The 13,255-nt window shown below is 43.3% G+C and overlaps 1 protein-coding gene across 1 annotated transcript in view; it reads left to right on the forward strand.

Moving 5' to 3' along the window:
- The window catches only part of FGD5 (FYVE, RhoGEF and PH domain containing 5), a 223,075-nt gene that overhangs the window by 87,725 nt on the left and 122,095 nt on the right, over positions 1-13,255 (forward strand). The window contains exon 3 of the mRNA XM_084832489.1: positions 1,452-1,581. Coding sequence (XP_084688615.1) covers positions 1,452-1,581 — 130 coding nt within the window. The remainder of the gene's footprint in view (positions 1-1,451; positions 1,582-13,255) is intronic.

Genomic DNA, 13,255 nt, shown 5'->3' on the forward strand with positions numbered 1-13,255 from the left:
CATTCATATTAAGTTTACCAGCACATATAAACAATCCAAACTAGAACGTTTTCAGACAGTGTGATGAAGTGTTGGACTTGGGATACCTGGGTTGAATCACCACTCAGCCATGCAAGTCACTGGGTGACTGCCAGCCTATCCTACCTCATAGGGTCGTGAAGACTGGGTAGCGCCCAAAGCTCAGTGGCAGAGGCAATGTTTTCTGTGCATAAGAACTGTATAGCATTAAAAATGGGTGCCTGAGTTTTCTCGTTTCCTTTTCCCATCTGCATCTCTTTTTCCTTTTGTGTCATGTCTTTTGTTAGATTTTAAGCCTGAAAGGCAGGAACTGTCTTGTTTCTATTGATCTCTAACCTACTCTGGGAGCCTTTCCATCTGAAGGCTGGGGTACAAATTCTATCTATCTATCTATCTATCTATCTATCTATCTATCTATCTATCTATCTATCGAGCCTCAGTTCAGTCTCCCATTAAAAGCAGTAGGAGCTAGGAAAGGTCTGTACTTAAGGGCACACTCCTATCCATGTTTAGACAGAAAAATGTCCTACTGGCTGGCGAGGAATGCTGGGTGTTGGAGGAGTCTTTCAGTCTAAACATGCATAGGATTGTGCCCTAAGACCCCAAAGAGCTGCTGCTAGTCAGAAAAGACAAGACTGGGCTAAAGGGACCAATGGTTTGACTCAGTTTCCTTTTTCTTTTTTTTAATACATTGATCATATGCTAAACATGATATAACCCCCATTGCTACACAAAGTTCTTTGGGGAAAGGGTGGGATGCAAATGTCATATTTTTTTTTAAGGATTAGAATATGTTAAAGTAATTCTCTTGGTGAGATATAACAAAGGCTGCTCATTCCACCAGCGTTTAACTTTAATCCAGCAATTCCATTTAAATCCATTTTTACATTAAAGAAGCTTTCTGAATGCCTCACCAGATTACAAACTGGGTGGAGTATGCTGACTTTCCTTTGCCATGCCTTCCTTCCAATTTCCCCTTCAGGGGCATGTTTGGTGACATCAGACTGCTGCACAATTCCAAAAGGAGTGGCACAGGAACGAGTAGGCTCTAGAATGGCAGAGAATCTATTGCGGCCTTCCCCAAACTGATGCCCTCCAGATGTTTTGGATTTCAACTCCCATCAGCCCCAGCCAGCATGGCCAGTGGTCAGGAATGCTGGAAGTTGTTGTCCAAAACATCTGGAGGGCCCCAGGTTGGGGAAGGCTGATCTAGCGGCTCCATCGGTAAACTGATGATGATGTAAATGTATAAGTTTCCTGCTTCCTGATGATGGTGTAAATGTATAAGTTTCCCTACAACGCAAGTCTCCCGGTCTTTAGACCTGGTATGTTGCTACGAAGGCCTATAATCCAGAGTGTAGTGCATACAGCCCCCCCTTTTTGTTAATGTCCAGTGAGAATGTCATAGGATAACATGTTTCCTCTGTTTGCAGTGCCTACACAGAGCCTTACAAGGTCTGCCCTATCTCTGTGATTCCTGTGGAAGATATCACATCGGATGAGGAGCAGAAAAGTTCTGGAGATGAAGACAGTAACCAGGGGGATTCCAATCTCATCCAAAAGGTAAAAGGCCAAGGTTTTTATTTTGGAGCAGATCATGTGACAAATCAAATCGATCCCAGGAAGTTCCTCATGCAACAGATTTTTCCTGCTGGCTGGATCCACCCCCTGCCTGCAGCATGTGCAGTGTGTCATGCACCTGTGTCGCACTTATCTAAACTGTAGTCAGGACCAGGTGTGGTGTTAATACTGCGAGGGCAGTCAGAAACAGCATTGGCATGTCTTTATTCCTGACAACATTGCTCCTGTTTAAGAAGGCACATTCTCTGGTTCCCCCAAATTCAGCCAAAGCAGGACTGTGACATTGCTAATAACAATTGGCAACCCCTGAGGCAAAGCTGGGCTCCTGAGAGCTGCCATCTACCCCACACAACACCACAGGTACCAACTCAAGCCTCCAACCCCTCCCCCTGCCCCTGCCAGATACTTCAGACCATGGAAAGAGGAGGGAGAAGGAGGGAGACAGATACGTATGTGAAGGAAGGAAAAAAGAGAAGGACAGAGACTCCTTATTAGGCCTGCCTGTCTGCCCCCTTCTCCTGACTTTTCTACTTTCTCACATGCATACCTTTTTTCTCTTTCTTTCCATTGCCTGGCTGAAATTTTTCTTTCTGCTAAAAGGAGGTGATTGGGCAATGATGAACCGGTGAGGTCACTGCTCGCCAAGCATCAGACGTGTTTACAGGAAGCTCTTATTAAGCAGCATCAACTGGACAAACCCTAACAATGTGACCTCAGTTAGGGAATTTATTTATTTAAGGGTTTATAGCCCATCCTTCAACAGGTTCCCAGCTTACAAAAAAAAAGTTTCAATTAAAGTAAAACAAATTAAAATCAAAATATTCAACAAATAACATAAAAACACCAGAATATAAAAATGCAGGATCAAGCCATCAGGAGAAATTAAACAAAGTGGCCTAAGAGCAATGTGTACAGAGAATATACAAGCCAACGTCAAACTCTGGCGAGTGAGAGGAGAGACAAGCCAGGGTTCTGAGTTCAGATGTAACGCTAAGTTTTTCTGCCCTGGCAAGTCTCTGGTTACTATAGCCACTCCTCGTCGCAGGAGGAGCCACCTGGGAGCAATTGGACAGTACACTCCAGCAGGCTGCTCCTTACTGGTTAGTCAGAATTCTTACTGTTTGCTCTCTGTACCATGCTCTATCCCGCTCTTCTTAGCAGCTTCAACAGTGCCTTCCATATTGTAGTATGTGCAGAGAAAAATGAAACATCTACAACTATACAGTGCAGAGTAAGGAGGAACATCTGTTGCCAAAGGCAAGGGGTTTGGGAGATAAGCAGACCCCAGAGTCAAAGGGCATCTTTCATCATACTATTTGTACCGTGGCATCCACAAAATCAACAATACTACTAAGAACATTCTAATATGTGCATGAAAATATCTGAAAAGCAGTATGCTGGACACTTCCCAATTTGTCCTGATCAGCATTGCCCAATAAAGGAATGGAAATTAGGATGTAATTTGGTGTTTGAAAAGGCACTTGGCTCACTTTATGATTTACTGCTAAATATGAGGTTTTTCAGGTCTTTCCCACTGAACTCCTAAACTTTTAAGAATTACTGGTAAAAGTTTGCATTACCTGTGTTTCCAAAAAGTACTGTGTCATAGATATTCCTGACAGGATTGAACAGAATCACTGATATTATAATATAACACTTGTGATAGTTGGTCATGTATTATGGGACTCATTCTGATGCTTTCATACAAAAAACATCTCCCTATCCCCACCCTGTGTTCTGTGGGAATTTTGCCTCTTTACCAAAAAGCAATGTTTGACTGATGAAGTACAAGTTCGTTGTCCAACTGCCCAGCAAAGTACTGTCTCTCTCTTGGAGGGAAATCCCTAGGCCGAGATGCAGTAGTTGTAAAACATGAGCAAATTTAAATGTGCTGTCACTTAAGAAGAATTGGCAGACATAGGTAGGTTCAGATGCCAAAAATAGTACCAGGGATTTGGAAATGAGCTAATCTTGTGAAAACAGTATTGGGTTGGTCTAGTAGCAAGAGTGAGGTTTTTTTTATTTTTTAATGTTTTGCTTCTTGGTCTATGGTTTCCATCTCCCAGTGGGAAATCAGCCTCAATAAAAGCATGAGATCACCTAGGAGATAAGATCTATGGTTTCAGCTGTAAAATGTGCTTTAAAAATTCTTATGGTAAAGAATTTTTAACAGTCTTTACTGACGGTGGGAAGGATTTGCTATAAAGGAGATACCTAGCACTTTGATTTTATTAAGTTTCTGTGTGTGTGTAAGTTTACACAGGCTTAAACAAGGCTCAGTTTTAAAAACACAACTAAACTATGTGTGTGTGTGTGTGTGTATGCACACACACACACACACATATATGTATATGGGATGCGCACCGGATTTGCCCAAAGCCCAAACCAAATCGGACCCCTTCAGACCATTTCTGGTGCTTCCCGAGATAAAATTGGCTTCCCCCCGAAGTGACCTGAACTAAACCTAGACCTGCATGAGGCTTAGTGGTGCAATTTGGGCTTTGGAATTTCAGCCATTCTGTCTCCAAATAGCATCTTTTGGTTTTATTTCTCTAACTGATAGATGGGAGGGAGAAGGACTGAGTGATTGACAGGTCCACCTAATCTTAGGGCATGTTTTACCAGGGGCTGTCCAATCACTGAGCTTTGGGGGTGGGATTGTGACTACTTGTGAGTTTCATAAAAGGGGTAGACCTCTCAGTTTCCTCCACTCTTTGTTAGTTGGTTTCAACATGTGAAGTGATTAGGTGTGATGATAGCTGGTGGTAGTGTATTTTTCTAGTGGCTTTCTTTCATTCTCAGTCCTGTTTCTGATTCCTCATTTCTCCTTCCAGTCATTCCTTCTCCCCAGTCCTTCTGCTGCACTACAATCTTTCTGTGTTCTAGCCTGATGCTTCCTGCTATTTCTAATCTTTCCCTAGTGTGGGTTGTCTCTCTCTGTCTCTCTCTCATTCTAGAATAGTTTCTTTCATTCCCCCTTCCCCTAGCATTAGGGTGGGAGGAACTTAATATTTGAATTCAGTTCCTGTTCCTTGTACCTCAGTTTTTTTTTCTTTAGTGTGTGCATGTGTTTTAATTTTCATTATCATCACCATCATCAACATCATCCTGCAGTTTGTTTCCTGCCAATCCTAGTTCTGATCCATTTCAGTTCTTCTGATTGTACTTCAGTTTCCGTTGCCAACTTAAATTCCATTTTTTTTCTAATTTACATTTATTGGGCGCATGCACACACCCCTATTTGTCAGTCTGTTTGCTGTGTGACTGTCTGCATCCACTGACTTTGTCTTCAGTGTTATTATCATTCCTTGCCCCTTTCTACAGTTTTTAAATTCTATTTCTCCAGTACATCTTTCTTCTAGTGTGCAATTTTTTTTAAAAATTGCAAGTACATCACCATTCTGTCTTCTGTGTGGTGTGGGTGGGTGGGTTGAGTTATGTCCTGTGTGTGTGTGTTTACTAGTTTAATACACACAGAGTGCTCTGTGATCTCATCACAGATCAGTTTAATTCTCTTCTACTGTACTCCCAAGCATTGTTTAATAATAAAGGTTATTTTGCTTAACACATCCAAGTAAGTAACAATTATGAAACCGGCTCATGGTGTGGGCAAGCCATGTGGTGGCAGCAGCAGTATTACTAGGGGGAGAGGGATAGGAGGGAGACGGGACTGGGAGACCTCTTGGCACTGCCCTTGAGATTAGTTCCCCCTCCCAAGATCAAACATCCATCCTTTGCAGCAGGCAGCCATAGAAGATTGGAGTATTCCACCAGGAGTTCCTTCAGCTTCATCCCAGCTCTGAGGTTCCTAGAAGGAGTGGGAGCCAGCCCACCCACACTGCAAAGTGGGCTCTTTTTTGTAGAGGAGGCAATGGGCAGCAGCAGGACTGACACCCCCCCCCCCCCCGGGTGGTGGAAGAGGCAGGGGATGATGAGATTTTATTAGATGTTGACATTCCCAAGGAGCTCTCTGATGTGGTGGAGTCACTCACAAGGTGGGAGCAGCTGATGATCTATTTGTCCACAGTCCTCTGATTCCTAGTTGTTACGCAGAAGAAAGCATTGTCTGTAGTTCTTCTGTGCTGAGGAATGAGTAGCAGTAGTAGGAGTATAGTAGCAGTAGTAAGAGGAGGAGGAGGAGGCAGAGTCACAATTGCTACCACCAGCAGGTTCCTTCTCTGGTGCCTCCACTACTCCTGTGTTGTTGAAGGAGACCCAAACTTTGGGCAGTGGAACATCTGGGTCACCTTCCAAGAAATATAGTGTCATGTGGGAACACTTTAAGATTCCTGCAGTTCCCAGCTATGCCGCATGCTTACATTCCAGAAAGGATCAGAACAGGAAGAAGCAACTAGGCTGCTACACCACCACAAGTCTGCTGTAGCACTTGAAGAGGTAGCATAAAACAGAAACTCACGGGATGTATCCCAAATGCACACATCTGGCTATGAATGAAAAGGTTTTGAAAAAGAGAAAAAGAACCATTCCTGCCACGGAGACACGAAGCTACAGATTTCTAAACCTTGACTCGGGTTCATTACCTGAACTGAAGTGGACAGCCTTCAGATCAGTCTGAGCTGAATTGGGCCATTTTCCAAAGTGCTGAATCAGGGTCTGGGTTGAATCTTGTGGTCAGAACACACCATATATATATGTGTGTGCGTGTGTGTGTGTGTGCGCACACACACACATATACACACATACACACGCACATCAGTCAGATTTATACAATTTTATGTCCTGTTAATCTCCATGGGAGAGAATTAAGTACATGCTTAACCTTCCCACTGGTGTCATTGGTAGTTGGAAGTCCTTACATTTGACTTAGTTTTCTATAGATGCTATAGTTTTCTATAGATTGTAAGAGCCTCATGTGGCACAGAGTGGTAGGTGGCAGTATTGCAACCGAAACTCTCCCCATGACCTGAGTTTGATCCCAGTGGAAGCCAGGTCTCTGGTAGCCGGCTCAGGTCGACTCAGCCCTCCATCCTTCCGAGGTTGGTAAAATGAGTACCCAGCTTGCTGGGGGAAAGGTAGTCACGACTGGGGAAGGCAATGGCAAACCACCCCACTATAGTCTGCCATGAAAACGCCAGCGTAAGCAGGCGTCCCTCTAGGGGTCAGTAATGACCACCGGTGCTTGCACAGGAGGAACCTTTCCTTTCTATAGATTCATTACATAATTTCAAAGCATAGGCATTTCTGATTGTGCCATCCCAGGCATGACCTCTCTGCAAATGTGGGGATAACCTTTGGCTCTTGTCAACTCTCTTTCAAAACCTTTTCATTCATAGCTAGATATGAGCATTTGGGATATATTCTGTGATTTTCTGTTTTATGAAAACCTAATCTCGTCTGATCTCTGCTCTTCTGAGCTAACAACCCTGACCTCTTTGGTAATGAAGGAGGCTTACAACAGTGTCATGAAATATAGCCCATCCCTGTACCACCAGCTTATTCTGTCTTTGCAGAATTAGCAAATAGAACTTTTACCTGTGTACCTGCACTCCCCCGTCCCCATATGGGGCAGACAGCAGCTTGGGGGGAGCAATTTTGAGCCAAAATGGTACAGGGGAAAGGTTAAGCATCCCCTCCTCTAATCCCATTGCTTCAATCAAACTGAAAACAGAGTCAACCCTACCATTAGACAAATTGAAACCATCACCTCAAGCATCAGATGCTGGGAGGTGGCAGCAAGGAATTGGAGAAGAGAGCTGTGTGCACATGGCCTGCCCTCTGTCCCGTAAGCTAGCCTGCTGCCTTCAGGTGCAGTGGAGGACACTGTCCTGTCACCAATGTTGAACTTGGAGTCAACTCCCAGTCCAGTCGGCTTTGGTAAATGGAATGTGATGGGGTGCCATCTTGTTCTTCACCTCAGGCTGAAAAATGTCTTGGGCTGGCCCTGACTGGAAGTCCCCTGAAGCTGCATTTCATTTTTTAAAAGAAGTTAGGAGAACCAACCATGGATCTTTCATGTAAATATGTAGTTTGTCCATGTTTGTTCTTCATGTGTCTTCCCTGTTAATGTTTAAAGCAGGAAGTATGGAGAGTCTCATTTTTACAACAAAGGGCATAGATGGGTGAGGGGAAGTGAACACTCTCCCGCCCCCAAACCCCACACTCCATTGCTTCAGACACTTTTCTCCTCTGAAATGGAGGTTTAGCTCTCCTTATCTACCCCAGAAGTCACATTGTGCTCTAATTATTTTTGTTTAAAATTGGATCTAAAGGGTCTGCTCATTTGGGTTAATTGTGCATTTGAATCCATTAAAAAAAACAACCTAGCAGATGGTGATGGGCTACAGAACTCCCAGCTAAGGATGTTGTCATTTTTTTAACCTTTGTGATATTCCTCAGAGAATGGGGTGCTCTTCGCATGGTTAGAATTTCCTCTCTATTTTACCTTGCTCAAACTACCTGAGAGGTATTTTGGGCCATCCTTCACATGTGTTTCTCTTCTATATATTTGTTTGGTTGCTCACTGTGAAGGTAACCTTGGTTTTTCCAGCTTGTTCAACAACAACAAAAGCTTATTGGAAGAAAATGTCAGATCAGGAAACAGAAAAGCTTCCTTTCCTTTTCCCTGAAATCCTCATTAAATTGCAGTTGGAGCCTGGGATAAGGAGGGTGCTTTATGGGAGTGTTCCCTCATCTTTTCTGGAACCAAACAACTTACATAGATGTAGTACCAGGAACCAGCTATCTCCTCTGTGCTTGCAATCAATGACACAAAGAACCCCCAACCCAGCAGCAAATATCTGAGCTCAGCTTGGCAAAAGGGCTACATGTTCTTGTTGTCCATTGTCCCACTTGCTAAGCCAGTCTTTTTGTGTAGTGCTATGTGTGAGGCCTCTGTTACTGTCCCTAATGGCCTGCCTCTGGTGCTGTATCTTATTCCACACTATAACGGTTGGATGTACTTGCCATGTGGATTGGTGCTCTCATGTTGGTGGAAGTGGTGAATCCCTCCAAAGGTAAGAGCAGGGGGATTAGTTGCCATGGCAACAACCCCATGGCAAAAGCAGCATGTAGGCTTGCTCTAAATTTGGCTCTCAGTTAGGGTTGCCAGGTTGCAACCTGGAGGAAGCCCTCTGTACCTTTAAAACTGGGAGATGAAGCAGCTTCAGCTTCTGACACTCCTCCCCCCCTCCTTAAGTCCTGTTATCTGCTTCTCCAAGTGGACTGTCCTCTGGCTGGGATGGCAAGCAGGGCTCCAGGTATGTGGCACAGCAGGCATGGGAGGGAGCACAGGGAAATGGCCATGAGAAGCCATAGCTGCTCCGTCTCCCTTCAGCAGCAGATTCAAAAGTAAAAGGGGAATCTACAGGCTGCGGTCTGGTAACTCATCTCTGTATGACTTGACCAACAGATACCTCTTGTATAGTAGCACAAAAAGACCGGCTAGCAAGTGGGGCTGAAGAAGGCAAAAATCCAAGCTGAGGCAACATCCATGTGCCATTATTGACTGTGCACTGACTGGCCCTTAGGCTTGTTCCTTCTAGATTTGGAGACAGAGTTCCATTTGCCACAAAAGGAGAAAATAGGCCTTGTTTCTTGAGAAACTAAAGCAGCTTCTTCTACTGCAAGCATAAGAGCCAAGTTCTGTGATGAGGCTGCTATGTTTGTTCTTCATGTGTCTTGCCTGTTAATGTATAAAGCAGGAAGTACAGAGGGCCCATTTTTTTCCAACAGAAGGCATGGGTGGGTGAGGGGAGCTAAACACCCCCCCACCCCCCGGTGCCCCACACACTATTGCTTCTGGCACTTTTCTCCTCTGAAATGGAGGGTTTGTCTCTCCTCGCCCACATGTGCCTTTGGTTATAAAAAAATTACTCCCCATCCTACCTCTCAATTTTATATGTGAATGAGGCAGATGTGAATAAACAAACATGGTGGCCCTCATCATATCTAGAAGAGAATAGCTGCGTATGTATGAACATACAGCTGAAAATGATACATGGAAAGTAGGAAGATTTCATATAAAGATTAAACTGGTTTAATATAATATCAGCAATAATGCTACTGTTTATAAAGGCAAAACTCAGGATGTAGATAAGGTAATAATAGATGCAATTAAGTGCGATTTTGGATTTATGGAAAGTCGTTTGCAACTACAGCATAGTCCTGTCTGCCGTTTACTTGAGATGCAGAAGAAATTTTAAAAAGTAACATTCATTATACGTAATGGCTGCCTAGGGTTTCAGTACAAAAGTTAAAGTGATATGTAGAACTAGGAACAGCATATGTTCTCCCTCATATGTCCACTCAGCTTGATTCTTCTCCAAGGGGAAGCCCCATTTATGTTAAGAGTAAAAAGGGGGAGGGGGCAGTAAGATTCTTGTCTGCGAATCACTGTATGCCTGGTTGTATATACTGCAGACACACAAACGGTTTCATGCAGATAACTATCGCTGACAAGTACGAGCAACTTCTTCTCATGCTGAGCAACCCTATGAAAGCACTATAGGCATTGGAGACCTGCATCTAATGTGCATATTCCATTTAGACTTTACTAATATAATTTACAAGTCCCGCAAATATACTTTAAAAACAATGGGCTTTGTTAATTCACAGCTTTCAGCTAAAGCTGCTCAGTGTGAACTAAAGACTGTTAAGTCCAAATTCAGGTTAGTGCCTGCCTGCAGCTTCATTTCTGTCAATTAATCAGACTCACGGGGTATGTGGCATAAAAGCATTTGGGGTGCATCATGTTGGGATAGGATGTGAGCCCAGTGGTAGATTTATTTTATTATTTAAATTATATCCTACCTTTCCACCAAAAACAGGTGCTCAAGGTGGCTAACAATAAAATACAGATTAAATACATAATCTTCATTAAAACATAGCATAAAAACAAATAAATTAAAAACACACAAAGAACAAAACAGCACCCGTGTTTTAAGAGAAATGCACACAAATTTTTGTGTGTGAATTTTAAATGTTTTAATTGTTTTAACATGGTGTTTTATTCTTTTATCCTTGCTGTTCACTGCTCCAAGATCTTTTGATGTGAAGCAGTATATAAGTATTGTAACAAATAAATAAAATAATAACACAATTCTCAAAGTTTGGGATGAGCTGAATTTAAGATTGGGAAAATGAGGAAACCAAAATGAACAGATTCACCCATCCTATGGGTGAATCTGTCCAGTTATTATAATAAGACCCTGGAAACTCCAGAAAGGCCACCTCTCAAAATGACTGTTTCTGTGTCTCTGCAATGAAAAGCAGCCAACAGCTTATCTGCGATGTTGGCTTCAAATTTGGAAAAGCTTTTACAATGAAGCAACCAAGTGCCAAATATTTTATAAGTAAAACCTGAGACTTGCGTTTCAGAGACATTCTGATCCCCCTTGATAGGTTCTTCTCTCTAGGAAGAAAAGTTGGTCCATTTCAGAAAACCAGAATGCGTAAGTGTCACCGTGGTTTAACTAGCATAGGTTCTTCCGAATTTCACAGACTTTATATTGAGGTCATCACTGGGAATGAGACGCCACCATTCCCCACCCCAGTGAGGTGCCAGAAATGTATGGCAACAACTGAGCAGGGGACAGGGTGGTGAACAATCGCAGCATGCAGAACAGACTTGTCTGCAAATAAAGGAAATAACAGACCAGGCCACAAAGGTTTTGCAAAGAGCCAAGCAGCAACAGCCTCACTGTTGCAGCATGTCAACTTGTCTTTGCCATTCCTTATCTTTCTACTGGGTGGGATTGGTTTCCAGGCTCCATTAATCATTCTGTTTTGCAAACCTTTAACCTTCATATAATGAAGCAAGCACACACACTTAAACCCCCCCCCCCCCTCAAACATAAGCCATGTTTTGGGGAGTAACTGTTTTGTGTCCCTTTAAGGAAGAGACAGATTTAGCATTCCTACCCCTCTCCCCCCATATGTACATAATTAAACAGATTCCCCCAGAGATGATGTGATACACCCCTCCAAGAAAGGGAGCAGGAGACAGAATTTCCAGACTACATAACATTGAGGTTTATTGCACATACATTTTAGGCATTACTGACACTTATGTGTCGCATCACTATAACTCTGATGTTATTTCCCATCATATACACTAATAGCAAACTCATTCTCAGACTGCCGATCCTTATGTAACCAAACAGCACTATCCATGAACAAGAGTGAGATATCAGCAGGCTTGGGGGAACCCCAAAGTTTGCAGAAGTGCCAAAAAAAAATCCTTTAGGGGGAAAAAAAGTGAGTGAGGGAAAATATTCCCAGAACAACCCAATGAGGACTGAGCACACACAGTGACCACAGAACACTGAGCGTCTGTTGGGAGGTGGGATGGGAAAGCGAGGATAGAGAGATAGAATGGAATGGAGTATCATGAAAAGGGCATGACTGGCTGTCTGGAGTCCTGGACAGGAGCACTGCACAGTGCAAAATTTTGTCAAAGCTTTCACTTCTCAAATACAGAAGCAGCCAGTTTTGCCTATTCATTTCTGGCTAAAGTCTCTGAAATGCTCAGCGTATGTGCATTGAGGAGAGGTCATTCAAAAGCTCAGGCAGCCATCATGGATGAAAAGTGTTACTTTACTATGCATTGGTTAAGGGCCTTGAATTCCAAATTCTATTCCCCATTCCCTAAGCAGTTTGCTGCCTTGACCCACAGTACCCACCCTCTCTATGACCTAAGAACATCTAAGACAGGGGAGGGGAACCTCAGGCCTGGGGCCAAATCCAACCCTTGTGAGGTCCCAATCCATCCCTCCAGGGTTCCCCAGAAGGCCACACCCCCTTTCCCCCAACCACCAACCCTTTAATGGTTTCCTGGCTTTTGTGCAGTTCTTAACCCCATTCTAAAAGATTGAAATGCCTCTGCTAAGGCTTAGTTATTGGCAGTAAGAGTTTTAAACTGCAATATGCTGGATGTTTTTGTAATCCCCCCCCCCCCCCCGCTTTGCCTTTGGCTCTGCCAAAGTTAATAACATCCAGGGAAGTGGTGACACCCTTGCCTGCAAAGCCCTGCTGTGATACTGAGAGAGGCAGAGCAGGTACAAAGGTGAGAGGTCAAAAAGGGGGCGCACCACTGTGATGGAGCTTTGATGACACTCATAGCCTCTGGTATGGATGGGCTTGTTGTTAATAATGTATATGCTAGAAATGATCCAGGGACAAAGTAGGTCACATATAGTTGCTTTTAGAAGCAGACAAGGTTTTTCTATCTATCCTGTATGATGGTACTGGTGATCTTATAAAAATAAAACCATAAAATTTGGGAAATGTTATCATCTTAAAACTTTATCTTCAGGCCTCATCTCACAACATACATGAATAGCAGTTTTTTATGTATGTAGAATAGGGTGGCCACCTGTCTTTGTACAGAGGATCGGCCTCTAATAATTGTATCATCCAGTGACCACTACAGCACTCTGTTGCGGTCAGAAGAGGCTTTGAAGGTTACAGTAGGAGTAGAGTTATTTTTGCCTTGAATTCTATTGCCCTGAATTCTAGGTATTGCTCAGAGACTAGGCGTAATATCTGGTGCCTGCATCAGCTGACTTGGATTCTGAGGGAAGAAAATCTACACCCAAAAGTATTATTTGCAGACATTTGCCCAGCTTTTGCTTTAAAACCTCCAATAATGGAGATTATACAAGCTGTCAGTGTAACTTGTCCCACTGCCCATATAAAT

Source organism: Heloderma suspectum, chromosome 2, assembly GCF_057233095.1.
Source record: "Heloderma suspectum isolate Gila_16-S chromosome 2, 16-S_ref, whole genome shotgun sequence".
NCBI lineage: Eukaryota > Metazoa > Chordata > Lepidosauria > Squamata > Helodermatidae > Heloderma > Heloderma suspectum.